The 27,317-nt window shown below is 47.1% G+C and overlaps 6 protein-coding genes across 6 annotated transcripts, besides 3 other annotated features; 3 read left to right on the top strand and 3 right to left on the bottom strand.

Annotated features, from left to right (window-relative positions):
* Positions 1–204: 204 nt before the first annotated feature.
* Positions 205–1,961, bottom strand: UA08_07461 (DnaJ-like protein 1, mitochondrial; the record flags this gene model as incomplete). Its single annotated transcript, XM_020262357.1, has 3 exons — positions 205–394; positions 454–1,691; positions 1,749–1,961. 3 exons carry the CDS (start codon positions 1,959–1,961, stop codon positions 205–207), a joined length of 1,641 nt encoding a protein of 546 aa, XP_020117264.1.
* A 402-nt stretch (positions 1,962–2,363) lies between these two features.
* UA08_07460 (Lon protease-like protein, mitochondrial) lies at positions 2,364–5,839 on the top strand (the record flags this gene model as incomplete). Its single annotated transcript, XM_020262356.1, has 3 exons — positions 2,364–5,343; positions 5,402–5,619; positions 5,675–5,839. 3 exons carry the CDS (start codon positions 2,364–2,366, stop codon positions 5,837–5,839), a joined length of 3,363 nt encoding a protein of 1,120 aa, XP_020117265.1.
* A 933-nt stretch (positions 5,840–6,772) lies between these two features.
* Positions 6,773–6,840: a repeat region (Identified by RepeatMasker using a combination of RepBase library and repeat library created with RepeatScout).
* A 3,101-nt stretch (positions 6,841–9,941) lies between these two features.
* UA08_07459 (hypothetical protein) lies at positions 9,942–12,617 on the bottom strand (the record flags this gene model as incomplete). The annotated part of the gene is made up of 1 exon (XM_020262355.1): positions 9,942–12,617. The coding sequence occupies one exon, from the start codon at positions 12,615–12,617 to the stop codon at positions 9,942–9,944; it is 2,676 nt and encodes an 891-aa protein (XP_020117266.1).
* A 5,490-nt stretch (positions 12,618–18,107) lies between these two features.
* Positions 18,108–20,456, bottom strand: UA08_07458 (hypothetical protein; the record flags this gene model as incomplete). Its single annotated transcript, XM_020262354.1, has 3 exons — positions 18,108–19,304; positions 19,388–19,873; positions 19,959–20,456. The coding sequence occupies 3 exons, from the start codon at positions 20,454–20,456 to the stop codon at positions 18,108–18,110; spliced, it is 2,181 nt and encodes a 726-aa protein (XP_020117451.1).
* Positions 20,457–20,835: 379 nt separating this feature from the next.
* Positions 20,836–22,595, top strand: UA08_07457 (hypothetical protein; the record flags this gene model as incomplete). The annotated part of the gene is made up of 5 exons (XM_020262353.1): positions 20,836–21,008; positions 21,073–21,990; positions 22,100–22,187; positions 22,266–22,320; positions 22,387–22,595. 5 exons carry the CDS (start codon positions 20,836–20,838, stop codon positions 22,593–22,595), a joined length of 1,443 nt encoding a protein of 480 aa, XP_020117450.1.
* Positions 22,596–22,716: 121 nt separating this feature from the next.
* Positions 22,717–22,752: a repeat region (Identified by RepeatMasker using a combination of RepBase library and repeat library created with RepeatScout).
* Positions 22,753–22,910: 158 nt separating this feature from the next.
* Positions 22,911–23,148: a repeat region (Identified by RepeatMasker using a combination of RepBase library and repeat library created with RepeatScout).
* Positions 23,149–23,469: 321 nt separating this feature from the next.
* On the top strand, positions 23,470–27,162 carry UA08_07456 (hypothetical protein; the record flags this gene model as incomplete). The annotated part of the gene is made up of 11 exons (XM_020262352.1): positions 23,470–23,567; positions 23,642–23,790; positions 23,857–24,330; positions 24,397–24,538; positions 24,734–25,048; positions 25,111–25,716; positions 25,799–25,912; positions 25,994–26,118; positions 26,184–26,855; positions 26,915–27,033; positions 27,097–27,162. The coding sequence occupies 11 exons, from the start codon at positions 23,470–23,472 to the stop codon at positions 27,160–27,162; spliced, it is 2,880 nt and encodes a 959-aa protein (XP_020117455.1).
* Positions 27,163–27,317: the final 155 nt, after the last annotated feature.

Raw genomic sequence — 27,317 nt, 5'->3', positions numbered from 1 at the left:
GCTACGCGACTGACTGGCTGCGAGTCTGAATCTCTAACTAACTATTTGTTTGCTTATTGTACATGGCAACTCCGAAGACAGGAATTGACCGCCGATAAAAGACAACACCGACTCGCCAGCGCTATGACTCTAATTTGTGCAGATGATGAAAAGAACCAAAAATGATAAACAGCAGATCAAAAGAGATGAATGGATGCGGAGTCATCAGCCCGACTCGGAAGCCTTCTTAGGCTCCTCGCCGTCGGACTTTGAGCTATTTTTCTTCGATGCGTCGGAGCTCTTCTTGGGGGTCTCCGCCGCCTTGGACTGGTTCGTGAGACGATGCCACGCGGACTTGAGGAAGCCTTCGTTCTTAGCTGAATCCTCCGTGGAGCCGGAGCTGGGAGGCTCGTTGCTATAAATTCCTGTCAGCATCAAAGTGTAAAACTAGGAGCAGACTCAAAAATGACATACCTGTCCTTGCCAATATTCATCGTACGTTTGGCAGATTTGTCACCCATTTCATCGGCCAGCACTTCAAGAATAGTCCGTTGGTTTGCATTCAGATATTTCGGCATCTGGACTTTGAACTCGACGCGGAGGTCGCCGGTCGAGCTGAAGTTACGGCTTCGCCCACCGAGCTTTCGCATACCCATTCCCGAGAGTGTGATGCGGTCGCCGGTACCAGTGCCAGTGGCGACCTTCACTTTCACTTCGCCGTCTAGTGTCGGAACCGTCACCTCTCCACCCAGCAGTGCAGTAGTCAGTGGCAGCGAGGCAGTGTAGAGGATGTCAGAACCCGAGCGGCTGAACCGGTGATCTGGTGCAACACGAATCGAAACATAGAGATCTCCCCGCTGTGTACGAGTGCCAGCATCTGCAGCGCCTGTTGGGGGAGAATCACCTTCTCCAGCAACGCGAATCCTCATGCCATCCTCCACTCCTCCAGGTATATCGACGTGAACGGTCCTTCGATCTCTGACTACACCCTGGCCACTGCACGTGCCACAGTCGGAGCCCCGAGGTGTAACCATTCCAGAGCCATTGCAAGCATCGCACGTACTGGCAAGCTGAAAACCACCTTGCATGAAATGAACCCGAGTGCCCGAGCCGTTGCATGACTTGCATTGCGTTCGTTTTGCGCCTTTCTTAAGCCCGCTCCCTGAACAAGTATTACATCCCACAAGTGGCGTGATATGGATATCCTTCGCTGCTCCTTTTGCTGCCTCCATAAAAGATATATTGGTTTGAACTTCGATATCCTCTCCCACAAGGATGGATTCGTGTGGTGATGCGCGCCTTCTCCCTGCACGTCCCGCACCTCCAGTGAAGGCGCCAAATAAATCTTCAAAATTGATGTCAGCAGAGAATCCACCGCCAAAACCACTGCCGAATCCATGAAATCCTCCCGCTCCAGCGAACGGATTTCCACCCGCCGCTGCGTTTGGATCAAACCCTCCATTCTGATCGAAGGCCCCCGAACCATATCGATCGTACGTTTCCCTCTTCTTCGTGTCAGACAATAGCTCGTAGGCAGATTGTGCTTCCGCGAATTTGTCCTTAGCACCCGGTTCCTTATTGGTATCGGGATGGTATTTTTTGGCCATTCCGTAGTAAGCTTTCTTGATATCAGACGAGGAAGCATTCTTGTCGACGCCGAGAACTTTGTAAGGGTCTTTCATAGCTTGGTGCGCAGAAGAAGCATGGAATTCCTATGCAAAATGTGAGCGGTCAAAGCTTTTGGCGATACGGACGCATGTATTACTCACTCTGCTTGCGAAGCGTAGCGGCCCCTTCTTTGAGGAGGCAGGCACATTGTAAGACCGGCCAGTAGGCGACGAGGACCGGTGATCGTAAAAAGAACGACTATTAAGCTGATAGGGAATACTGGAACGGCTCCCAGTCGATGGCCGCGATGCTCTAATCAGGAGCCTGGTGGGAAGAGCGACTGCCTTTGGCAGTCCCGTAGGTGTTGCGCCCATATCGTGTCTACTTTTTCATCCACTCCGCGTGCTAGGCGTTTCTCGAATCAGATAGAATTCACAACAGCTTGGTCGATTGTAGGATGACCCGATGGACAAAGATCCACTCGCGACTGTCGATGCTTACTGGCATCGAAGCCTCTAAAAAAGTTTCTCGGAGCCAACGAGAGCCCGGAACGCGGAAAAACGTAACGCCGGGAATGATCTCAGAGGTTCCCCGACATTCGGAGAAATCGGCGGTGATTATCAATTGTAGCTAACTAGCTGCTGCATCTTTCCGTCATCTTCTCTCTGAACCTGCGTCTCTCTTCCTTTACCTAGTTATACTCTTTTCCTTCATTGAAAACACCTTCTTTGCATCGGGCCAGTACGCGCCCTATTTCTGTTCGCAAAGCACATAGCATGCTCCGAGGCCAGGTAATCTCATGGAGAGCTGCACTCCATCGTGCGCCACACTATGTAACTTCTAGGTCAATTCCCTTTCCAGCGCGGCATCACGCGAGCACACAGCTATCAATAAATCGGACGCCGATACTTCCGGCCTCGATCATTGCTGCTCGAACGTTCACTTCTACACGGGTTTCGCGAAAAGAGAAGGCACCGTCTCCGGACGAAACAGCGGACGATGCAGAAAACAACGACCGCAACAAAGAGGGGAAGGAGAAGGAGAAGGAGAAGGAAGCAGCAAAGCAAGCAGATGCTCGGCGGAAGCCTGGCGAGGTTACGGATAAACAAGGCTCTACACAAGCTACAGAGACACCCGGTCGACGAAGAGACAAGACAAATGCGGAGAAGGAGGACCAGGTAGAAGGCCCCAAAAAGGGGTCAAGTACCGAAACAACGCATAAAGCCAGAGACAACAAGTCCGATCCAAGTGTGCCATCGGCAATTCCAGTTTCTAGTGGAGGATCAGACTCGAAGGCTAGTGGCGGCAATGGAGAAGATGGTGGAAGACGAGGCAAGAAAGGAGAAAGGTCTCTTCAAAAACCATTTATCCCGGACGTCTACCCGCAAGTCATGGCTATTCCAATTGCTAGACGACCCCTGTTCCCTGGGTTCTATAAGGCGATTACCGTGAAGGATCCAAATGTTGCGGCAGCTATACAGGAGATGATGAAACGAGGTCAACCTTATGTCGGAGCTTTCCTATTCAAGAATGATGATGCAGACGGAGATATCATCGAAAGTATGGACGACGTTCATGACGTCGGTGTTTTCGCGCAAATCACCTCTACATATCCACTAAAGCCGGACGGCGAAAATGGGTTGACAGCTGTTTTATACCCTCATCGGAGGATCAAGATAAATGCATTGTTACCACCAAATGACCCCGCGCGGAACGGATCTATTGACCAGCCAATATCGAAAGAGGTGGCTGAGAAACGTGGAGACGTTGTTGCCAGCTTCGAGGAGGGCTCAACAGAGCAACCAAAGGAGACGTACCACTACGAGCCAACTTCTTTCCTGCGCAAGCACGCTGTGAGCCTTGCTAACGTCGATAACCTTACGGAAGAGCCGTTCGATAAGAAGAGCCCTGTCGTCCGAGCTGTAACCAGCGAGATTGTTAATGTATGCAAGGAGATTGTCCAATTCAACCCGCTTTTCCGAGACCAGATTTCTGCATTTGCCACGGATCATTTTCCTGGTAATCTAGGAGACGAGCCTGGAAAGCTAGCCGATTTTGCTGCTGCGGTCTCCGCTGGCGATTCTCAAGAAGTGCAGGAGGTTCTACAGGCGATGAACATAGAAGACAGACTTCCCAAAGCGCTAGTTGTTTTGAAGAAGGAACTCATTAATGCGCAGCTTCAATCAAAGATCTCAAAGGATGTCGAAGCGAAGATCCAGAAACGACAAAGGGAATATTGGTTGATGGAACAGATGAAAGGAATCAAACGAGAACTGGGCATTGAATCTGACGGGAAGGATAAGCTCGTGGAAAAATTCAAAGAGAAGGCAGGGAAGCTTGCTATGCCAGAAGCAGTGAAGAAGGTATTCGACGAAGAATTGAATAAACTAGCACACCTGGAGCCCGCTGCATCCGAGTTCAATGTTACTCGGAATTACCTCGATTGGATTACGCAGATCCCATGGGGCCAGAAGAGTGTGGAAAATTTTGGTATCAAAAATGCCATGTCCGTTCTGGACGAAGACCACTACGGGCTGAAGGATGTCAAAGATCGCATTTTGGAGTTCATCGCCGTTGGCAAACTCCGCGGATCAGTTGAAGGCAAGATTCTGTGTTTGGTAGGACCACCAGGTGTCGGCAAGACCAGTATAGGAAAGTCTATAGCCCGTGCTCTTAACAGACAGTACTACAGATTTTCTGTCGGAGGCTTGACGGATGTTGCAGAAATCAAGGGACATCGGCGGACATACGTTGGCGCCCTTCCAGGGCGAATTATTCAAGCTTTGAAGAAATGCCAGACGGAAAATCCCCTAATCCTTATTGATGAAGTTGATAAGATTGGACGCGGTCATCAAGGTGACCCATCTTCCGCTCTGCTTGAGTTGCTCGATCCAGAACAGAATTCATCCTTCCTTGATCACTACATGGATGTGCCGGTAGATCTGTCGAAAGTGTTGTTTGTATGCACTGCAAACGTGACGGACACTATTCCACGGCCGCTGTTGGATCGCATGGAACTTATCGAGTTGTCTGGCTACGTCGCTGATGAGAAAATGGCTATCGCTGATAGATACCTTGCTCCTGCAGCCAAAGAGCTCAGTGGGTTGAAAGAGGTTGATGTCCGTTTGGAGCAGGATGCTATCGAAGAGCTCATTAAATCCTATTGTCGCGAGAGCGGAGTTCGGAATCTAAAGAAGCAAATCGAAAAGGTGTATCGAAAGGCTGCTCTTAAGATTGTTCAAGATCTCGGTGAAGATGTTTTGCCAGAAGAAAAGGCATTGACCACAGAAGGAAAACAAGCGAAGGAAGAGTCTGACAAGGAAAACATTGATCCTCAAGATGTCTTGGTTGAGCCCGAGAAGGCCAGGACTGAGGTCCCACGCGTCGCTCTCAAAGTGCCTGAAAGTGTGCAAGTTAGCATTAGCAAAGGTGCATTGAAGGATTACGTCGGCCCTCCGGTCTTCACTTCCGATCGGCTATACGATACATTCCCTCCTGGTGTGACTATGGGCCTGGCTTGGACGAGTATGGGAGGAGCCGCTCTTTACGTCGAGTCCATTCTTGAAAATGCGCTTACTCATGATTCTCGCCCTGGCTTCGAGACTACCGGTAATCTTATGAATGTGATGAAAGAGTCAACCCAGATTGCATACTCATTCTCCAAGTCTCTCATGGCTCGAGAATTCCCAAAGAACAGATTTTTCGAAAAGGCTCGAGTACATTTGCACTGTCCAGAAGGTGCCGTGCAAAAAGATGGTATGTCATGCGCTTTTCCCCTTTGTTTACTAATGCAGTTCTGACTTGCCGTTTTCAGGGCCTTCTGCCGGTATTACAATGGCAACTTCTCTTCTTTCTCTTGCCCTCAACCACTCACTTGACCCAACTATTGCCATGACCGGCGAGTTGACAGTCACTGGGAAAGTACTCCGTATTGGAGGACTTCGTGAGAAGACTGTCGCTGCTCGACGCGCCGGAGCTAAAAAGATATTATTCCCAGCGGACAACATGTCTGACTGGCTGGAACTACCTGAGGTGAGCCTCCTCCTTCACATTCATACCTTTACATAAGCCTAATAACATGGAATAGAATATCAAGGAAGGCATTGAAGGTCACGCTGTTAACTGGTACTCGGATGTCTTCAACATCGTCTTTTCCGACGTGGACAAAGAAGCAGCGAACAACATTTGGAAAGCACAACTTACCAAGCCAGCAGACGCCAATCAGCGGGACAAGCACGATGAAGACGACTAATTACATATCGGAGTTCCCTTCCTATTTCATATTGGAGCGGTTACGTTCTGATACTCTTTTTTGCCTCGATCCCTTGGCAAGGGGTTAAGGTTAATTCGCATTTTGCGGGCATTGACTTGTCTTTTGTCATTGATGACTTCTATTTGACAGAGGAAATGTTAGCCTGTCTGCATGTCTGCTATATGCATTGCTCGGAGTTTGGTTCTTTGTATCCGGCCATATATCTTCCCCTTTCATCTCACCACTACCATTGTTTCTCGAGAGAGGGATGAAAATGAGGAAATTATTTCTTCGCACACACTGTTTTGTTTGCGCCATATCTTTCGACATCACTTCAACGGGATATATACAGAACATGGCCGATGCCTCCCATAAGCACAAGGCAAAGGACTTCTTCATCTGTCTCACGTCCCAAAACGATGTATATCAACTACCATGGCTTGAGAGATATACATACATACTTTATTTTTTGGTGGCAGTCCTCTCCTCTCCTGAAAAGAAAACCTTTAGACTTGATTTTCTCTCTTCGTCAATTGCATTTGCGTTGTACATATATCTATACATTTGATGGCTGTTTATATGGATGGGTTATTTTGAACCATCATATGGAATTTGCTGTAGCTTAGATGCTTTCTAGAACAGCTATAATGACCAGATCCAGCAACATGCTATGAAGAACAAGTATCACAACCAACATAGTACTCTCCTGCGCTTATTCCCGGAGCCCCTGAGCGAGGCGGTCTTCTTTATTAGGCAGAACTGCTCAGCGGTGCCGTTTTGGGTTAGCGCCTCCACGAGGAGGGCATTTATAAATTTCTCCTCCTCATGAATCTTCATGATTAATATTACACACTTCTCCCACCTCTTGTTTCTTGCCCACAGCAGAGTATGTCGAGCGGAACAGTCTGTTAACGCTCAGTGTGGAAAAAGTGACAGCGGAATACATATGAGGCATAAAATGAGTATTACCAGAAGCCCCTTTAAGGGATCCTTATTTTTGGGATGGTTAGCATCCCCTTGTTGAAATGCCACGAAGGAAAACGAAGAGAAAAATGAGAATGGACAACGATGAGAGATACAAGCATAGGAAGGCTACAATTTCAGAACACTACCTTACCTGAGTTTCTCAGAGCCATCCGAGTTACACGTCTTCAACCGCCCCCAAAGGCAGCTTCTCATGCTGTACTTCTTTCATGTTTAGTTGATGCACGTCTAACTACTCTGTCATTTCGCTTCCAATACATGCAGTGCTTACGACGGGTACTGATCGTGAAGAAATCTATCAGTGCTCTATTAAAGCTATCTAGAGCATATCTCAAGGGAAGAAAACAGAAATCCGACACGCACGAGTTTTGTGTGCGTGGCAGTATCCCAAAAGGGCACCAGCGCTGACCTGGGAAGCGAGATGAAAAGCCCAGGAACACCTTGGCCTTGGATTTGGGGCCGCCGGCTCGGAGTTCAAAGAGCTAGCTATAAACAATAGCTGATGAGGCGTTGCGGTATGGCAACGACATGAGCTTTGCAGATACGTGAAAAAAGAAAGTTTCTAAATTCGCGGAACGTTGGCCCAAACTTGGACGGAAGGTGCCATGGACAGTCGAGTCCTAGCACTGAAAGAGTCGATCAAAAGGAAGGTTAGCAAATATTGTGACGATGATGATAGCAAGAGCAAGAGCAAGAAGCAGCGAAGAGCCACATGACTGCCAGTGAGGAAGAATTTAGTACGAATACGCAAACGTGCATCCAAAACCATATCACCATTCAAGAGACTGCGAACTTATTCCTGTACGTTTGCCCTCCATTTCGCTTGAGCTATTCCGTACCGTACATGCTAATGTGCTCCTTGCCACGTTCCTATCTGATGCAAATTCATAGCTCACAAGACTATGGATCAGGCACTTTCGCTCCATCGCAATCACTGTTTGCACCTTGGACAAGAAGATGCGCATGAATGCGTCCCGTATGTAAGTTTGAACAGCACTTCCAAACACCGCAAGCCCATCATTGATGCTTACATCTAGCTTCCCGGACGAATCAGCCACGACCTGATACTATCCACCACGCTAGACAGTTCAGACGAGAAAGATAACGACCATAGCAGAAAATGCCCGGACCTATGCGAGAACTGAAGACGAGCGTAGGGGGAAAGAAACGCCACATCCCACACGTAGGGAAAAAAATGTTTTCACCTACGCGTGGGTGGGCGCCATGGCAATGTGTATCATCCTCGACGAAAGCACTTTCTGTGCCATGATCGTGGATTTTATGGCCGAGGATAGGCAATCGACCAAGATCTTGGTCTTGAATTTTGAAGTTAACAAGTATGCAAGCTTCCCCGTCATTATAAGCCGGCGAGAAGACATGTTTACTGATACCCACATACTAGACAAACAACCCCAAACAGTTGTCCATCGAATGTCTTACTGAAACTGGGCTGAAATCACTGATGACTAATGACGAAGAAGGCTCCGACGAGCAAACCCGGCCTATCGACATGGTCAAGACAGTGGAAACGAATCCAATCCGCTCTTTTTTTTGAACTGTTCGACAAGGATATATGGTGTAGATATATTTCTATAAAATAAAATTCCTACTATGAACTATCCACGTTCTAATCATCTAGCCAGTAGATTATAGGCTGGTATAATCTTATATAATAACTAGCTATTATAAGAGGTAAAATCAATTTCTTATACGATTTCTGGCGCTAATTTTGACCCCAGATAACTGGGATCTATCGCCACCAGTCACCCCAGCGCAGGCATCCCACCAACGCACCAACTCGCCTACCTTGGAAGCTTGCATCAGAGATACGCAACTCTCACAAGATGTCTCTAGTCCATGTTATACATCCTGTTCCGGATATTACTGGCGTTGTGCAAAACATTTGTACATTTATACGTTCTGAGGAATGGGATAAATCACCTAAAGAATGGAGTTCTTCATGCTAGCGAAGGACGTGGCGGCCTGTATCTCGGACTATGGTGATTAAGCGGGGAGACTTGAGAGTCAAGGATCTTCGAGCCCTAAAGGTGGAATATGATGAGAATTAGGATTGGGGTTGTCCAGCACGGGCATGGACAAGATAGGGTCTGGTAGTTCTACAATTTCCAACCGCGACAAATCTATCACATTGGTAGCTAGTATCATACGAACACGCAAAAAGAAACAGAAAAACATTCAAACTCGCCTATATTCTCTGCTCCATACCCTAATGATCCCTTCTTATATTCCCATAGTTACAGGTGTCCTTGCCAACCCACCATGAGAGAATGCCAAAAAAAGGAAAACCCCCAAGACAAAGAGAACCAACTCCCCTCCAGATATAAATAGCGTCCCAGACGAGAAAAAAAAAAAAAAATCAAGGCTCAAAAGACAGCTCAGTTAGGCTCCCAATCATAATGCCAAAATAGGAAATGGTCGTAACGTCGTCATAAATAAGGTGGATATAGAAAGGGGGTATATCCGGATGGTGGAAATAAAAATATCAAGATCTCAAGTCAATGCTATATATATCAGAACACCATAAAAGAATAGAACCAGAAAGAGGATATAAGGGGGAAAGGATATTAACACAGACATAACGAAATATAAGAAAGATCTTAGAGGGAGAAAGAAAAGAAAAAAAAAAGCAAGCTAATCAACCATTCAAATGCAATAGCAGGCTCGAGTAATTGAAAAGGAAAGACAAGGTGACATAAAAAGAAGACAGTTTATATAGATGGCCAACTTCCCAAAAAGCAAAAAGAAAGAAACCCAAATACCGTCCCGCCACGAGAAAAACAAACCCCAGGAAAAGAAAAAAGAAATTCGAGCCCCATTTTCGAAGATCAAACTCCCAAAGAAATGCGCTGCTATCTTTGATCACGCCAAGAAACGATTGAGGACGCCGAGGAATAACAATGAGTGGTATACGCTTGTAGTAGTGAAAGCCTATGGTCAAACAAAATGGAAGGACGAACATTCTTTTCGTTGTTGAAATTTGATGAAGTCGATTGTCTCGACTATTTTGTTGAAATATGTATGGTATTGTGCGAGTATTCACATATGTGAAGTTGTGAGCATATAAATCCTATGCCTTCGTTTGGCCGTGGTGATTTATTTATGAAGCCGGGTTGATAGGCAAGACCGAGTCCATGAGGTAAGATATCGGTGGCAGGTTGCTCGCTGGTTTTCCGCTTTTCACCGTTGGCAGTGATACCTGTGGAAGGGCAGGATTTATTGGGAGCCGGGAACCAAGTAGCGAGGTGTCTTGTTGCTTATTGCTATCTTCGGCAGCGGTCTGAGGCCGTGTTATGTAGTTTTCGCTGACTCGAGGCGTTTTGGTATCCTGCGATGCCGCAGAGGAGCTGTTCGTGTTTGACTGGGCTGACATCTTGGGAGTAGGAGTTGTCTTGGATTGTTGCTTGTCAAGAGATGAATCTAATGAATGTGCCGGAAGATGTGACACTGCGGTGGATGGAACTGGCTTCTTGATATCACGTGAATCTGATGGAGAGCCGTTATTTTTAGGATTCCCAGACTCTTCGTTACTTTTGGTCCTGACTGCATGTAACTGCAAATCAACACTGGAATCTCGGTCAACATCGGCATCTTTGCCACTGTCGCCTACTGAGGACGGTACAACAGGGCGACTGAGATTGGAACTGCGCCCACTCTGCAACTCCTGCGAGTCGTGCGGCTCGTGAGTATTGTCCCTGAGAGCCTCGAAATCCTCTACGGAGAACATGTCTGGGTTCACCAGATACTGAGTTCCATTAACTTCAACCTCTTCGAATCGAGGTTCAACGCGGACTTCGGGCGAAGGTCTGTTGAATTCAAAGTCACTCTGAGAAATAGATCGTCGACCATCTGGGTTTGGAGAAGCACTTGAAGGAAGATACGTCGAGGGTTGGTAATCGCTGGGGGGCAGATGGTGGGTAGATGATGGTCGACGACCGCGAGGTGGATAATCGATCTCCTGCTCGTATTCAGCGGGGGTCACGTAGACTACGCTTGGCCGGTTAGCGTGATGGTCCTCATCGAGGCAAACCGAGTGTGGCGGAGCATCTAACTGGATTGAATCGTAAACTGGGGGCACAGTGATGGCTGGGGCTTGGAGTCCCCATGGGGGCATGACAGGCTGCTCTTTGGCATCTGGCGGAAACATAGCCAAGAGCTCCTTTGCAGATAGTCGATCTCGTGGGCGATCGCTGAGACAGTGAGCAATAACCCTTCTATAGTAATCCGGTATTTTGATATCTACTGGTATGAATAATGGGCGCGGTTGGCGCTCCGGTTCGTCTTCTTGCATTGCCAATGCCCACAAAGTCATCCCCAGCTGGAAAAGGTCTGACTTGACGCCAATATACATGGAAATTCTCTGGTTGCTCTCTATTTTGGCGGCAATTTCGGGTGGCTCCCATCCCACGGGACATCCTCTCCTGTTGATATCGATGATTTTGGCATTGTCATTCACGTCGATGACAATATTCGACAATGTAAAATCGCCCTGGACATAACCAGCTTCATGAATCTCGCACAGACCCTGTATGATCTGCCTGGCCCAACGTTCTCTCCGTGCCAAAGGCAACTGACCGCGAAAATCGTACAGCACATCCACTAGTGCACCTTGTTCCGCGTAGCTTATTAACAAGCCCTTGACCTTTTCGCGGTGCGCGTCCACAATGATGCCCTCGAATTGGATAACACTCTTGGAGCCATACAGGGCGTGGAGGGCGTTGATTTCGTACAGAAATTCATCGACAGTGTCCGGCCCTGGGATCTCCTTCTTGATATAAGCTCGTCCATCTAACTGAACCTTATATACAAACCCAGACAGATGGGAGTCGAAAATGAGATCGTACTCTGGGATTAGACGGCACCCAAGATGGCGGATGCTCGAAATAGGCGGGTAAGGGATGGTTTCGTTCACGTCTTCCGTTACGTGCACATGCAGTCGGCCATCACTCGTTTCCAGCTTGAGATTGGTGACTGTGTCATAAAACTGGATTTCCTGAAGGGACTCGCGAATCGATTCGTAGATGCGGGCACTCTTGTCCCGCTGGTAATGTAGCTCCTTTAAATCCTGCTCCAAAGAGTCTGGCGGAGCGTCTCGGTAATCGCACGATATCGTAACCCTCCGCCATCGGTTTGGCTTCTCTGCATATGTGACGAAAAATTTCTCCCGCTCAGACTTATCTCGAAAATGCATGCTCAAATTCAATATCCATTTCCTCTCCAACTCCTGCTCCAGGCCGTCTACTTGCAAACTGGCATTGTCGTATTGATTATATGGTCCCGAATCCACAGGGGACAGAGTCGCAGTATCTCGCAAATAATCGTGAGCGGACTCATCGTCTCGTGGTGCTCGAACAGACACCTGCTCGTTCCAAGAGCTCACCTCGGGGGCTGAAAGTCGGGCAATGTTTAGGGGTGCCGGCGACTGTGTTCGCTGTACACTCAGTGTTCGACGGCGGTCCGCGGACTGAGTACGACGGGGCTCCGGCTCGGACTCTGTCAGATCTTGTTGCTCCGAGTTACGACGACGGGTCGGTCGATGGAGGCCAACGGCGCCGACTTTGCGAGATATACGACGGTGAAGATTTCCTCGGAGGTCGTTCGTGGGGGAGCTTGACCCAGAGTTGTCGTCGCGGTGAAGCCATCGTGACAGGCCCAGTCGCTGCCACATACTTAGTTTCGGCGCTGGCGGCGGGACACGTTCGGACTGCGGTTCGAGCTGGTTGAGGAAACTCCGGTGAGAGCTGCCGATTGAATTGTCGCGGATGGTGATTGCCATGAGGGCTCGACTGTCCAGGCAGGGTTTTTTTTCGGTTTCAAACGCGTCCGCTAGCACGCACAAGGAACCTGGACAATCGGCGAAACTCAGCAGTCCCCGTCCATAAGACGTGAGGTCTGGCTGGGCAGCAATCGCCCGCGTAAGCAAGTGAGGTTTCCCTGAAAGCAAGCAAGAAGCAAATCAATCAATCAATAGGCAGCTAAGGGGATCTCACCCCTTGGCCCCTCAAACCGGAAAGAGCTGAGGCGCAAGGGGTAGTACGTATCGGCGGGATAAAAGAGATGAGGGGGAGGGGCGGAGCAGGCCAGCCGAGAAGCGGTGCGTTTCAAGCGGAGGGCCGTAAGTGTAAGCGTAATACAATCAATCCTCAATCAAATTGCTAATTAATTATTGTTGGTGGTTGATCGTTTGTTAGTTTAGGCACGCTGACGCCGTCCGGTGGAATCGGAAGCCGAGACCTTGTTTGCACTGTAGCACAGCTCGGAAACACCACAAGTCTAGAGAGCAGAGATGTATGGCGGCTGGAACAAGTATCGGAACGATTGCATGGGAGACGCCGCGGTATTCAATTGGACTGTGTGGATGCCTAGAATTGCGGTGCTGTGGCTGTACGCAGAGTGGCAGTAGACAGGCGATCAATAAGATGCAGGATTGGTATTTGTTTTCTATAGAAAGAAAAAAAATTTTTTTTCTTGCTGATGTTGAAAAGCTGACCGCCAATCCGGCTCAGGAACGGGGTTTCTAGAGTAACAGCGTTTTAAATGGCCAGGCAGCAATCGATTTGAGCCTGTAGGTATAGCCAAGTAACGGGCTGCATACCAGAGGAAACAGCTGGTGGCGAATGTATGTATGTCGAATTGTTAATTGTATGGTGTTGATGCCACGAACAGTGGTTGCCTTTTGCTGTGCCTGGAAGAGAGAGGAAAAAAAATTCACTGCTGCTGGTATGTTTTTCTTCTTTTTGCAAAGCTCTGATGCACGGCGGCCTGACCAGGGGGCGCTGGTGTCATGGGCTGGTCTGAGTGTACCTGGGCACAGCCTAGAGCGAGCAAATAGAACAAATTTTAATAGCGCGCGCAGCCAACGGTGGAAAAAAATTTTTTTTTTCCAATCCTTGCAAGTCCTTACGCCGTTGGGGCCGCGTCAAATAAATGGGAATTATTCCGAGGACTCCCAACTAAAAACAAATAAAGAGGGACAGGGGAGTCCAAGAGGAATAAAAGGGAAGGAGAGAGGAAAAGAACAGCTCTCCTTCTCGGGGGGAGTCGCAGGGGCGTTGATCTATCACAGTGCTTGTCCCCGCGCGTCCGACGTGGCCGTTAAGCAGTCAAGCGAGGAGTGATGATTGGACTATTTCGGACTACGAATAAATATACACACATTTACTCCCCAATCCTCATCGGAGGGCCAAATCATGAAGAATCCTCCTATGATGAGCAAGGATTTCAGCCTAGTCAACGGCTCGAGGCTTGTTAAAGTGTCCGAAAAACCAAGCAGTTACATGTGGTTACACTTTCAATCCATGCACCCGAGACATGCAACCTCAACAGTCTAGTGAAGACCTGCTGGCATTATGATGATTAAGAGTACAAAAAAAAGCATGGGTGTGCTATGTACGTGCGAGGTGGTGGTCACATCGCCGTCCTTTCCTTTATCTTCCGATGACCTTGTAGGCTTGAACGGAGTATTCCGTGCCTACGCCCCGGTAATCAACCGTTCAGCCCTTGGTTAAGACACATTGGAAGAATTCTCTCCGTACCACGGCAAAATAAAGTGAAATGCCTACTGGGAGCAGAAAGCCAAAAAAATTCGCAAATGACGAATGATCAATCGATTGATGTGTTGTTGTTCATTGGGTCCTCAAGTGAGGGAATTGCATGACATTGGGGAAGATTCAACCTTGAAAGAAATTCGCAGTCATGGTGAGGGCCCTTGATAAATAAATGGCCAATTCTCATCGACTATGCGACCTGGTGCGCTAGTCTTATGCGTGGCTCCAATTGACTGGGGGGCCCTATGGCTCTGTGTATGTACGTAGTAAAAAGCAAGGCCCCGCTTGCAGCAATGAAAGAAAGGCCAAAAAAAAATTTTTTATTCTAAGAAGCAAGATACCTTTCCAAGTTGCTAGTGATAAATTTTACGATCGATGGAAGGTCCCCACTGAGTACATCAGCGATGCATGAACTGGCAAGAGAAATTTACATGAAGGATGAATTACGGCGTGGTGGAAAAGATTGGCTCGATCGCGGGCCGAGCGGGAAGGACCGATCCATTCCGTTCCCACCATTCGCAACGCCCTATTTTAACCGTCTTGCCGATGTTCTGTATTCTTCCTCCTACAAAATGAAATTATAAATCCTTACATGAAGATGAATCTACTGTTCCTAGTATACGGAAGAAAAGGCTATGATCCCAACACCGTTGTAAGCTTTAGAAAAGGACATGCTGAAAAAAGCTAAATCAGACAAATCCTTCCATGGCCCCAGGCAAAGGTATGCCGAAATTCCCGAAATTCCAAACATGCCCCCCCTACATTACTTATTTCTCACGCTGTACAGCGTAACGCTGTAATTATGGATCCAATAAGCATCTCGTGCCATGAACTGCTTCTCAAGTATGCATTCTTATCGACACTCTGCTTGTGTAGCACTGTAGATAGTTTACAACAACACAGCTCTAAGGGGAAAGAAAATAATCCCAACTTCAAACATCTTCCTAGTCATTTTTTCAAAGTGATGCTTCCAATTGCTAATAAATATGCATGCCAGCTACCAATGGCCCCATAGTACGGTTTGTGGGGTCAAGAGCAAGGTAAATAATAAAAATCGTATGGTCAGAAAACGACTGGTTATCGGAGCATCGCAGATTAGCTTGGAAACTTGGCACTCATCTATTTAGTATAGTGGATAGGTGTTCTGGAAGATTAAGATCTTTCTAATTCTCATAGCAGATTCGTTTAGATATGCGGAAATCAAAAAGAAAACGAAAGAGAAAAACGGATCATCTACGTCGATTTCATAGGTCGATGATGACGATAATCTAGTTGGGTTTGAGACGACACTGATATTATAGGAGGCCAGCTCTAAGTTTTAGGGCTGTGTGCTGGACAAGGGCTTAGGTACTTGCTTATTTAGGAAGGAGTCTGGAAAAACACCTGACTTCCTGCATTCATAAAATCTTGGTTTATCATTGCGTGCGTATGCGTAGATTAGAAACGGTTTGATAAATATCATATTTCCTAAAATGGTAATTCCTGCATCGACTCGTCATCAACCTATACGTATACATGAATGTCGTGTATGCTGTACTACTATCAGGCCAGCTTATGATCTAGCATTATGCTCGTGTCGCTCACTGTTGTTCCTCAAGAGCATAGACACGAATAAGCTCCATATCAATGCAAATATTATGCGTGCAGAGCCCGTTCATAGTAGCTTCCGGGTCTTTCAAAGTTCTGATCCAGCTTTGCTTTTGCTCAAACGGAAGACTCGCAAAGAGAAGGCATCTTCAGTTTTACTAGAGAGACCAAAATCCCCACGGCACATAGAAGGGCTAATGTATAACTAACCCCGGCCCGGCTTTCCGGTCCCTCAACCTTCTTCGCGGGATACTGACTAGTCAGCCTCACAGATATTGATGCCCGAACCGCTTCGCCTTGTTAGGCCTTTCGGGCATGGCCGGTGCAATTTACCACTTCGAACAGGTACGACGAAAGATTAGCCAAAATTGTGTATATACTGCGTATGTATGCGGATATGCAGGTATGCAAGTGTGTGTGTACATGTGGGAGAAATGAGCTATGCAGCTCAAGGGAATAATTGAACGGGCATTTTTAAGCTGCGTCATGCATTCATGCAATCAGTAGAGAAATTTCCGAGAGATATCTACACGAAGCAACTAATTTTAGCATAGATAACCTCTTGGTGGCGCTGATAATGCATCGTTATGCACTGTTAATGCAGAGAGAAGGAGCTTCTGATTAAAACTACTAAAGGTAAGACACATATATCACGAGCAAATTCACATGAAGCCCCAGCAACAGAAGATCTAGACGGAAAAATAAAGATCTTGTGCATTGCATTGATAAGTACTCTTCCAGACTATTGGAGGTTTTCCTCGTATCACGATTTTAATTCTGACTTTGCGTCAGATAACGTCCTAGATTCTGTTTTTGAGGCAGGACGAATCGTTTTTCTGTATATGGGAACGTTTTCCTCTGAGTCGCTATTATTTATTCTGCCTGCCTAGGTAGTTACTCAGATCGAAGCTGTCTCCCAGCATCCGTTGATACGTAGATCCACCATGGTCTGAAAGTCTAGGTCTAAATATGTAGCGCACTTTGTTACAGGCCACCTAAGCCGAAGCTCAAATAGGACATATATCCGAACGTATCCATATATATGAGCCAGTCAGGATGACTGTTGGCAAAGATGCCCGTGAATATCTTTGTCAATGATAGCGTTGCAAGCCATAAGTTCCTAGGTTAAGAGCGCGAGACGGGGGCAGCTTGCAAGGGCTAAGCAATCACAGCTTTATTCCACTGAGTCAAGAGTCTTAGTGCTCTCCATGAAAGTCTCGGTTGGACGGAGTTGCACCCTCGCTCCTTGCCTACTTTGTCTTGCTCACAATCACATGATCCTAGTAAGCTAGGGTTCCATGAATCCCAGCAAATTCCTAGCGATCCGACGGCTTCATACTCGAACAGATGCAACAAGTACAAAATCGATAAAGTGGTTTTGGAAGCCGGACCGTACAGATTCAAGTTACCATGGTAGGTTGATCTGGAGCTGCCTCCTAATATACTGAGCAAACGAAGTCATATTGTGCAGCCTCTATCTTACAGCTACCTAGCCCTAATGAATACTCTGGTGCTATGTCTAACTAAGGACCGCAGTGGCAATTAGGGAAAAACTGTCTACTAGAGAACGTACATTAGTGTCATTCTGAAAGTGAATGGGTTTCGAGACTTACCTCTTCCGAGTGCAATTGGTCGTGGCAACAGGGCAGTGAACATATTCTCATACTTCCAAGGCACCTTCCACTTTCATAGTCCATCGACTTGGTATCCTTCTGATGAGTATTACAGGCTTAACATGACCACCATAACCAAGGAGCAGTAGATGCTTGTCACGAAGATGTCGTATATGCTTTCACTCCATCCAACTTCGAGAATGATGGGAGGGTTTGGAAAGCGGCCATTAGCAATGATCATCACGGCATATTTTCACTGAATTGACAAATGGTACCGTAAATGCTTCTATCGATAATACAGACAGTCAGAGGTCAATGAGCACAAAAGATACTGCAGTCTTAGAAATGAAATACATGGGCCGGGTCATCAACGTCAATCAGTCCATACATATTAGAGATATCTCTTCCCTTCCTTTTCCCTTTGTCTTAGAGTTTGCACGCTCCGCCTCACCAATACACTAGCCACAGTATTTCAGAACTGTGCAGCATCAGCAGGATATTTGGCTGTGTAAGATGAATTTACGTAATATCATCGATCAGATATCCATTGATAATGGCGTTCCAATCCGGCAAAAAAGGGAAGTCTAGCATTGACAAATCTAAAGATGAGAAAAAAGTTTGATTGGAATCGGTCATAAGTTCTTGGTTCAGTTCGGAGAAGCTGGTTGTGCCATGTGCTGCTGCTTCTGCTGCGGCTGTTGCGTTTTCTGTCGTGTCGGTTGACGGCGGAATTTTGGTGACTGGAAGAAGATTCTGGGAGGAAGCAGAATGTTCACTACTTCTGGACAACGGCCGCTGGGCATGTTGTCTCAACGATGAAGCTTGAGATCGGAGTAGATTGAGATATGACCAGATACTACCGTGCGCATAATCATCATCCAGACTCATTCCATGAGGGAAGAGCTCTTCAACCAACGTCCAGGCGCGTTCTGTCTCGGGTCCACAGGGACTGCTACAGAGACAGCGCAGAACGTAGGCAAGAGCGTACCATTGCGTGTACATTTCGAAGAACCATTTGAATCTAGAAGTAATGCCCTCTTTTAATAACACAAGACTGCATTCTAACGTATCACAGGCCAACTTGAATGACTGCTTGTGCACGTCAGAGCTGGCATTATCTTGAGTGTATTTTGGTTTTCGCATGTTGACTTCCTCTCGTAGTTGCAGCACGAATTGCATCTTTGTATGGGCAGTGGTAGTATGTTGAATTGCAATGCGTAACAAATCAATGGGCGTTGCAGCACCGGGTAACATACCATATTTAGCTGCCAAAGATTGAGCATGCTCGTCCAATAGACTTCTTTTTTCTCGGATGCTAAGAAAAGAATTGGCGGAACGTGGCTCGTGAATGCTCAGAATCGGATGTAGAAGCCGGCACGACTCTGTTTGAATCAGAAAGAAAGACATTTCTGTCCAACCGTGCGACTCTACGGGAAGGCGGGCCATGTCTGGATAGATTTGATCGTCATTCACATTCAAAGGAAGCCGTAGTCCACGGTTCATAACATCAACGGTAGGTTGAAACCCCTGATCCTCCGGGGCACGGGAATCGAGCACGCATAAATGCCACCAGAGACGAAGACGCATTTCCGCGTCAAAGGGGCTCAGTTGGAAGGAGGCACCGTCTCGGTGCAGGCCAATTGATTGAGCGAGCCGGATCGCCAGCCCATTGAGAACCCATACACTTCGGCCAACTTGATGGACACGTAAACAGGTCTAAAACAGCGTGATCAATTAGGTAGGTCAATCCAGTGAATTTGAATGATCAAGCAATTTACAGAGCCGGTCTCGGTACTCACAGCATATATTGCGAGGGCCTGTAATGAGATTATTCCAGGTCGATCCATAAGTTCCGTTGCAGTGAGAAGCCGGTCTAAGGATTTCTTGTAACGTTTCAAGAGCAATGCTTTCTCGCAGGGCAGGTCAATGGGTTCATCTTCATCATAACAGAGAACCGTGACGGCGGCAAAATAAATTGCATATGTCAACGCCAATATGGAAGATTGTGCAGATTTGGGGTCCAAGATGGTCGCAACAACAGTAGACTGAACAGTTGGTATATGCAAGATTTTGAGGACCGGATCGACCGATTTGACGTATACATTCCATAGCCGAAGGGCTAGTTGGGCATCAGGGTACAAATCCAGCACATCGGAATCGACATTGGAAGAAGAAGGAGGAGTATTTGGCTGTGCAGGGAGTGTGTGGTGAGCTTTTGCACTCTTCTGGAAATGCGAAGAGGCTGTTCCAGAGCCAGTTGACTGTAGATTTCTGGCTTGTTCTTCCTAGTGGATGTATCATCTTAGCTTGACCGTACCATAATAGAGGAAGTAGAAATGGAATCAACGATTTATACAAATGTAGACTAACATTTTGTGTTGGAAGCGAATTATTCCCATACCGGACAACCTCTTTCTCATTCAACAACAACTCCCATGTTGACTCGCCTGTGTCTTGGTTGGATGAATGTTGATTTGCGGCTTCAATTTCATTGATATTTGCATCAGAATGGAACTGAACCTGCGTCTGAGTATCGCGACTACCACCACTTGCTGCACCTGCAGTCACTTGGCCACCCTCAGCAAGACGTGATAGCAAAACCTCGAGTCGTTCCAGCCGGTTAGAGATGCTTTGGAGAGTAGGGCCTTTCCGTGCCATGTCCGACTCCTTTGTCGGATACTCGCAGATAACATCATATCTCGAACAGTTGGTGCAAGGTACTGCACGGTCACAACGGATCTTGCGCTGATAGCAGCCTCGACAAGATCGTGCCGCAAGCTTGCGGCTTTGCGGGGAGGACTCCCGGACGGGATGGGCCACATCCTTCTTCTCAGAAGAGGCGGCTGCTCGCTTTTGTACTCTGGCCATCATTCTAATGACCAAGGTATATAGTGTTCAGGCTTTGGAAAGGACTCGGCCGCTGGTGGTAGGTAGTTGATAGTTCCCCGGGACCGAGGCGCCCGCAGTTGCCTTAGATGAGGCTGACATTGGCTTCCCCGGCTTTTTCGGCGCCGATGGGACCGATATGACCAGCAAGCCAGCCAGTCACAGCCCAGCGACCGCGCATATGGACATCAATACAGGAGAATATAGAAATGTATATATAACATTCTGAATCCACGCAATCTGTATTCCAGAAACTGCCTAAATACGTTGTGTGTTCCGCCCACGCCTCGATTCGGCACGATTGAAACAAGCCTCTTCGATTCAATTGAATATCAACATATCACCCCTCCATTCTTTCATCATGCCAGGTATCGAGGCAAAGGAAGATATAAATGAAATAAGAAGTTACTCGGACACAATTTTGGCTACAGCCAATGGTCACCGCGAGCCCCGCAAGGCCATAGATGCTATCAACTGGAGTTTAGGCATGAAAATCTATCATACCGTGATCCCCTGCATCCTAGCCTTTTTGATGTAGGTCTTGAACAAGGCATGCCATTACAGCCACTCCTCCTAACTAATTCATCCTTTAATACAGCACATTTTCCTCCTCCGTTACAGTCCCTGCCACCTCGGCCCTCATGGTCGAGTTCAACATTAGTCAAACCGCAGCCATCCTTTCAGGAACCCTATACATGCTGGGGCTAGCCTTCGGCCCTATGATCATGGCGCCGCTGTCAGAGTTTATTGGTCGTCGCTGGTTGTACCTGGTAACTTCATCAAGCATAATTGCTTTTGCAGGGGGTGCTGGAGCTGCACAAACTTTCGCCACACATTTGATCTGCAGGTTTTTCTGTGGGTTCCTCGGATCAGCTGGAATTGCCATCGGTGCAGGAACAATAATGGATGTTTGGGGAGTGGCAAAAGCTGGAGGACTGGCCAGGCTTCTCTTCATTTGTGGCCCGTTTCTGGGGCCTTCGCTGGGCCCCTTGGTAGGGGCATATGTTATGCACGAATACCATGGCGATTGGAGATGGACGCAGTGGGTAGTAGCCTTGATTGGAGCACCCATCTGGATCATGATCCTATTCATGAAAGAGACCTCTGACGCTCGAATCGAACAAAACGCAGAATATTCCGGTCGCTTGGGCACTGTGAAGTTGGCCTTGTCAACACTCAACGCTGCAGTTGTCCGTTCAATGAACATACTCACCACCGAGGCGATTGCATTTTCTATCACTCTGTACACTGGATACGCTTATGCCGTGGTCTTCAGCTACTTTGCAAGTGCCACTTATGTCTATCAACTAGACTATGATTTCACCGATCGAGAGGTTGGCCTTGCTTTTATCAGCGTAATTATTGGTTATTTTCTGGCCGTTGTCATGTATATGATAATCGATGCAACACTTTACGCTCGCGCTGTGCGAAACGCACCCACTGGCCGCCCAGCCCCAGAACACCGACTGTACGCTGGTATGATTGGAAGCATTTTCGTACCCATTGGGCTATTCTGGTTCGTTTCATAGCCTTCTCCCCTGGGAAAAAAAAAAAAAAAAAAAAAAAAAATACAGTCAAACTAGGATTTCGGTGCAAAACTAACATTCATTCAACCTGCCATCCAGGTATGCATGGGCCCCTCAGCCAGGAGGTCACTGGGCAGCAGCTGTAGCTAGCGGTATTCCATTCGGTCTTGGTGCCTTCGTTCTCTTTGTGAGTAACGAATCTTTCCCCCTCGCTTATGCTATAGTAGAAGTCAAACACATCTGACCGCGTCTTTTCCCCTTGAAGTTGTCGTCTATGATTTACCTTGTCGAGTCATACGGAGCTGGTGCTGCTGCATCTGGTAAGCTTTCTTCTGTCTTAGTCTCTGACCTTAACTATACAAAGTCCAGGACTCACTCTGTTCCAGCTCTCGCTGCCAACGGTGCCTTTCGATACCTTCTTGGAGCGGTATTCCCATTGTTCACCGTCCAGATGTACGAGAAACTGGGCGTGCACTGGGCCGGAAGCGTGTTTGCCTTCCTGTCTCTGGCGCTCCTGCCTATCCCTTGGCTTCTCTTCAAATTTGGCCATCGGCTGCGCAAGAACAGCCGATTTATTACCTCGGTCTCCGTATAAATCCGTTGGTTCAGAGGCCTTACCCGGAAGAGTGATTGGGTTTGGTAGAGCCTGGCTATGAAGTCTCACAATCGCGCTAGGCCTGAACTGGGACGCGCGCTAAGGAGACGAGAGTGCATGACATGACACTAGCAGAGGCTAGTATTATTCAGGAAAGCTGATTAACTAAACGACTAATCACTGCCGCGGAAGATAAGATAAGACTAACTAGTTACGAGTTGATGCATGACATAACGGAAAGCACGTGACTATTCACCACTATACCATGGCAGATACTACGGTATCAAGGGACAGGAAAATGGCAGAACAGGAATCTAGATAAATATGCCAGATGTTACGTATCTAGTCTTGTCCTTTCTAGTTCTTTGATCTAAGTTATATTAGGGAACTATTCAATGAGAGAAGTAGCAAGGCAACTTGACTTCAAGTTTTATGATAAATAAAGGAATTCCTTGATTCTCTTCTTTCTTAGTTGTGTTACTAAGTTATTGCTACTCAGGACTGGTTTATACACCTTGTTATAATGAACCCTTAAGGGCCTCTGTGTGATTCAATGTATACAACGAAGGTAAACCCAGGTCCATGACAGGCAGGCGGTGAAGTACTAAGCCCCAGGCCCCACTTTCTCTTGACAAACGGTTCATTGGCTATCTATGGACGTTCAGACATAGTCCTGGAACATCAAGCCGAATGTCGCTTTGGTAGGGGGTCATGGATAGTGTCAAAAAGAGAATATCGTACGTATCTATTCTGTTTACCAAAAAAATTACCAATCAATACTTACAATTCTTGCTTGAGGTGCCAACGGTGTCGGCTGCGAAAGGTTTGTAAGAACTCGTCCAAGTCGCGGCATCAGGACGCTAACAGCCATGCAATGAAAAGGTTCGCTGCAATCGCGTTTACCCATGTAGCACCTGCACCACAAGTGGCGCAAACTGTGTATTTCGAGATGAGGACACGAGGCGCCGGCCAGTGAGTCGCGAATACGTGGACGCGCTGGAGAGGAGGATTTCTTTATACGAGCAGCTGATATCGCGATTACGAAGCGCCTCAGAGAGTGAAAGAGATGAGCTTTTGAATGCTGATGAGCATGCTCTACCCCATCCTCAACTCGACTTTGTAACTGTCGATGGAGACTTTGACTACACCGGGTCTTCCCGGCGGTCTACTATGAACATGCGCAGTGAATCGCCCGGTAAGTAACACCATTTTTTTTATAATGTCTATTTCCAAATATGAAGAGATATTAAAACTCTATTAGGCACATCATCCTTTTATGGACCAACCAGTGTTTATCCGAAAGAAATTATGACGCCTCCGTCATTGCCGAATGCATCATATCATACCCTCGAAAGATGGCGGGATGCACGGCTCCATGAGAGCCTACGATTCAATCACGAAAACTTTACAAAAGCTCTGGTTTGCTTTTTCAAGTACCAGCACCCGCAGTGCATGTATATTCAGCGTGGTGCCTTTTTACGAGACTACAAGAATCTCGATTATAATAGCAGATACTGCTCTTATCCATTGCTATACGCAGCATGCTCGTTGGGCGCCAAGGTATCCGGGGACTCGCAGTTATATCAGCATGCGGACTTTTTCTCCCATGTGTCATACGAAATGATAAGTAAACGTAGTCTTGAAAGCCCACATTTGACCATGGTCCAGACGCTTTTGTGTTTGGCCTTTTCCGAGCTTAGCCAAGGGCGCAATCCTAAAGGCTGGATGCTATCTGGTAAGTTTTGGTTAAGCCGTCTCAAAATGGCCGAAAGAAGAAAAAAGTTTACTGATATGCAGATAGGTATGGCGTTTCGAATGGCACAAGATTTGGGGCTACATCAAGATCCGAGATTTGTGGCAAGTGATGATGACACTAATATTCAAGATGCTCGAGATCAAGAAATTAGAAGACATATATACTGGGGGTGTTACGCTATGGACAAGTAAGACATAAATTGGACTCCAATTAATTTTACGCCCAACTGACGAGACAATCAGAATCATTAGTCTATATTTCGGCCGACCAATGTTCCTGCATGAAGAAGACGCCGCTGTTGACCCTATCAATACATCTTTGTAAATATCCCGTGAATTCCTCATCAATCTTTCTTTTTCACTAAGCTGAGACTGTGTGGCAGGATGCAAGCCGATGATGACGACAATACAACAGGAATTCCAGACCTTGATGAGAATGTAGAACTCCACCAGCTGCTTTCATCATCGTTGCTACAGATTGCAGAATTAAGCAAAATTATTGAAATTGTCCTGTCGCACGTTTTCTCCACCAAGATGATCAAGAAGTCGCGCAAAGATCTGGTTATGACACGGCTTGCGAGGCTAGAAGAGCTAAACCTGCGCCTCTTTCGATGGCATTCCGCATTGCCCGAGAGTCTGACATGGCACAAATGGATACAAAGGACAGACGACTTGCATAGCAATACACTCATCATGCAGTAAGTTGTTCTCTTCCATGTACTAAACTTATGGCTACTGCTCCAGATTGACACCCTTCCAGCGTATTATACCATAGTACGCTCATCTCTCTGAATCGACACTTTATTCAGCCAACGCCCGGCTTTGCGCGCAGGAGCCAGTCTAAGGAGATATGCCTGTCATCCATAGACAATATCATTGCTATTCTGCGACACTATCAGACCCAATGCCCACTTTCGAGAGGCCCCATAGTTCTTATATACGGCACAATCATGGCAGCTACTGCTCTGATATTCACATACGAAAGTCCTACAACTCCGACAAGCAGCAAAGAATCAGGAAATTCGAATGATTCACCCCAGGAGCCCGAACTCGATTATCAGGTGACAGCTATCATAAAAATGCTGGAAGAAGTTTCGCCAACATACCCGCCAGCTCGCGAAGCGAGTCTGAGGCTCAAGGCATATTTTGGGGTTTCTTCTGTGCGGAAGGATCGTCACCAAAAACAGCCAATACAAGCTCTGCGAAACAGATCCATTGACGCCGGTTCAGCAGAAATGCAATATTCAGAAAGTGCACTTGACGAACAGTACTGGTCTCAGGACCCGGTGGCAATGTGGAGTTCGATGGATGCCGGTATACTAAATTTGATGCCCATGGACTGGCCGGGTGCAGATGATTATGAACTGTAAACTTGGGATTAGGGATCCCTTGCTATGATAAATAATTTCTTTCTTTAATTATTTCATGTATATTATTGCATAATTTAGTTTGATAATACGCCGTGGAAGGAGAAAAAGCGTACACGGAGTTCCTAGCCCGCTATATTTACTCACGGAATCAGAACTCCGACGCGGCCTTCAACCAAAAAGTGTGTTACCTACGTATGCATCTTGCTACATTACCTGTAATTTATAAAGCTCACTGTTGCAGCGTGACTGGATAACTACCTTATTTTTGTCAAGATTCGACACAGCAGCAAGAATGGTGCCTTATAGCCACGGACCAGCATTTGACGAGGGGTTCCTATCTGTGAGCTCGTTGCACGCACTGCATTACGAACAGTACGGCAAAGTCGATGGAAAACCAGGTAACTTGACCTTGATACTTTCGGAATTTCTTTCTTTTTTGTTTCTCCTAAAAAACAAGGTACAGCGCTTTTCCTCCACGGAGGTCCCGGGGGAAGTACATCTCAATCCAACACTATATACTTCAACCCCAGCGTCTACCGTGTTGTCCTCTTTGATCAGCGGGGAGCCGGTCGATCCACACCCAGTGCTGAGATTCAAGAAAACACCACGCAGCATCTCATCCAAGACATTGAAGCGCTACGCAAGCATCTCCAGATCGCCAAATGGCACCTCGTCTTCGGAGGGTCTTGGGGCTCCGCGCTGGCTCTGCTCTATGCCCAAGAATACCCCCAATATGTTGGCTCGCTTGTTCTCCGGGGCATTTGTACGGTTCGCAAAGCGGAACTTGAATGGAGTAGGGGAAGTGCTGGCGCAGCGCGGATCTACCCTGATGCTTATCAGAAGTTTCTAAGTTTCCTGTCAGGGGTTGAACGGGAAGATCCCATAAAGAGCTACTACAAGCATCTGCTGTCTTCAGATCGCGATACAAGGGTTGCCGCGGCGCGGGAATGGAATCGGTGGGATCTAACGATTGGCAGTCTTGCGCCTAGCCACGAGGCCTTTAGTAAGTTGGACGACGAGAAATGGTTGCTTACACATGCAACACTCGAGGCGCATTATTTTGCACATGGGGCTTGGATAGAAGACGGGCAGATTCTACGCCCACAGAATGTGGACAAAATCCGCCATATTCCTGGTAAGTAAGAAACATCATGTGTGAACTATGAATAGCTTCTAACAGATTTTGTGTTACAGCCACGCTAATTCAAGGGCGCTACGATATTATCTGCGCTCCAAGAACGGCGTGGGACTTACATCAAGCGTGGCCGGAGTCGAGATTGATCTGGGTTGCAGCTGCAGGACACAGTGCGAAGGTCAGGTCATGCCATCCTTATGTTTCGAGCAGGCAAGCTGACAGTGTTTTTTTATGTTTATAGGAGCCAGGAATTGAGGAGAAATTGATTGAGGCGTGTGACGGGTACGCAGATCTGGCTTTTTATTGAAGATAGCAACATTTTTTTTCTGAATTCTACTATTTTTGAGTTCAGTTTATCGGAGAACTTTTTTAATAAGTCCAGTCTGTATTAGTTGCGGATTGATAGGTATAGAATATAGTAATCAGGACTATATAACAGATAGTAGCTGCAAGAAAGACAAT

This window comes from Talaromyces atroroseus (assembly GCF_001907595.1).
Source record: "Talaromyces atroroseus strain IBT 11181 chromosome Unknown scaffold_11, whole genome shotgun sequence".
In the NCBI taxonomy this organism is placed as follows: domain Eukaryota; kingdom Fungi; phylum Ascomycota; class Eurotiomycetes; order Eurotiales; family Trichocomaceae; genus Talaromyces; species Talaromyces atroroseus.
The sequence above is the reverse complement of the archived record's forward strand: the minus strand, read 5'-3'. Positions and strand labels throughout refer to the sequence as shown.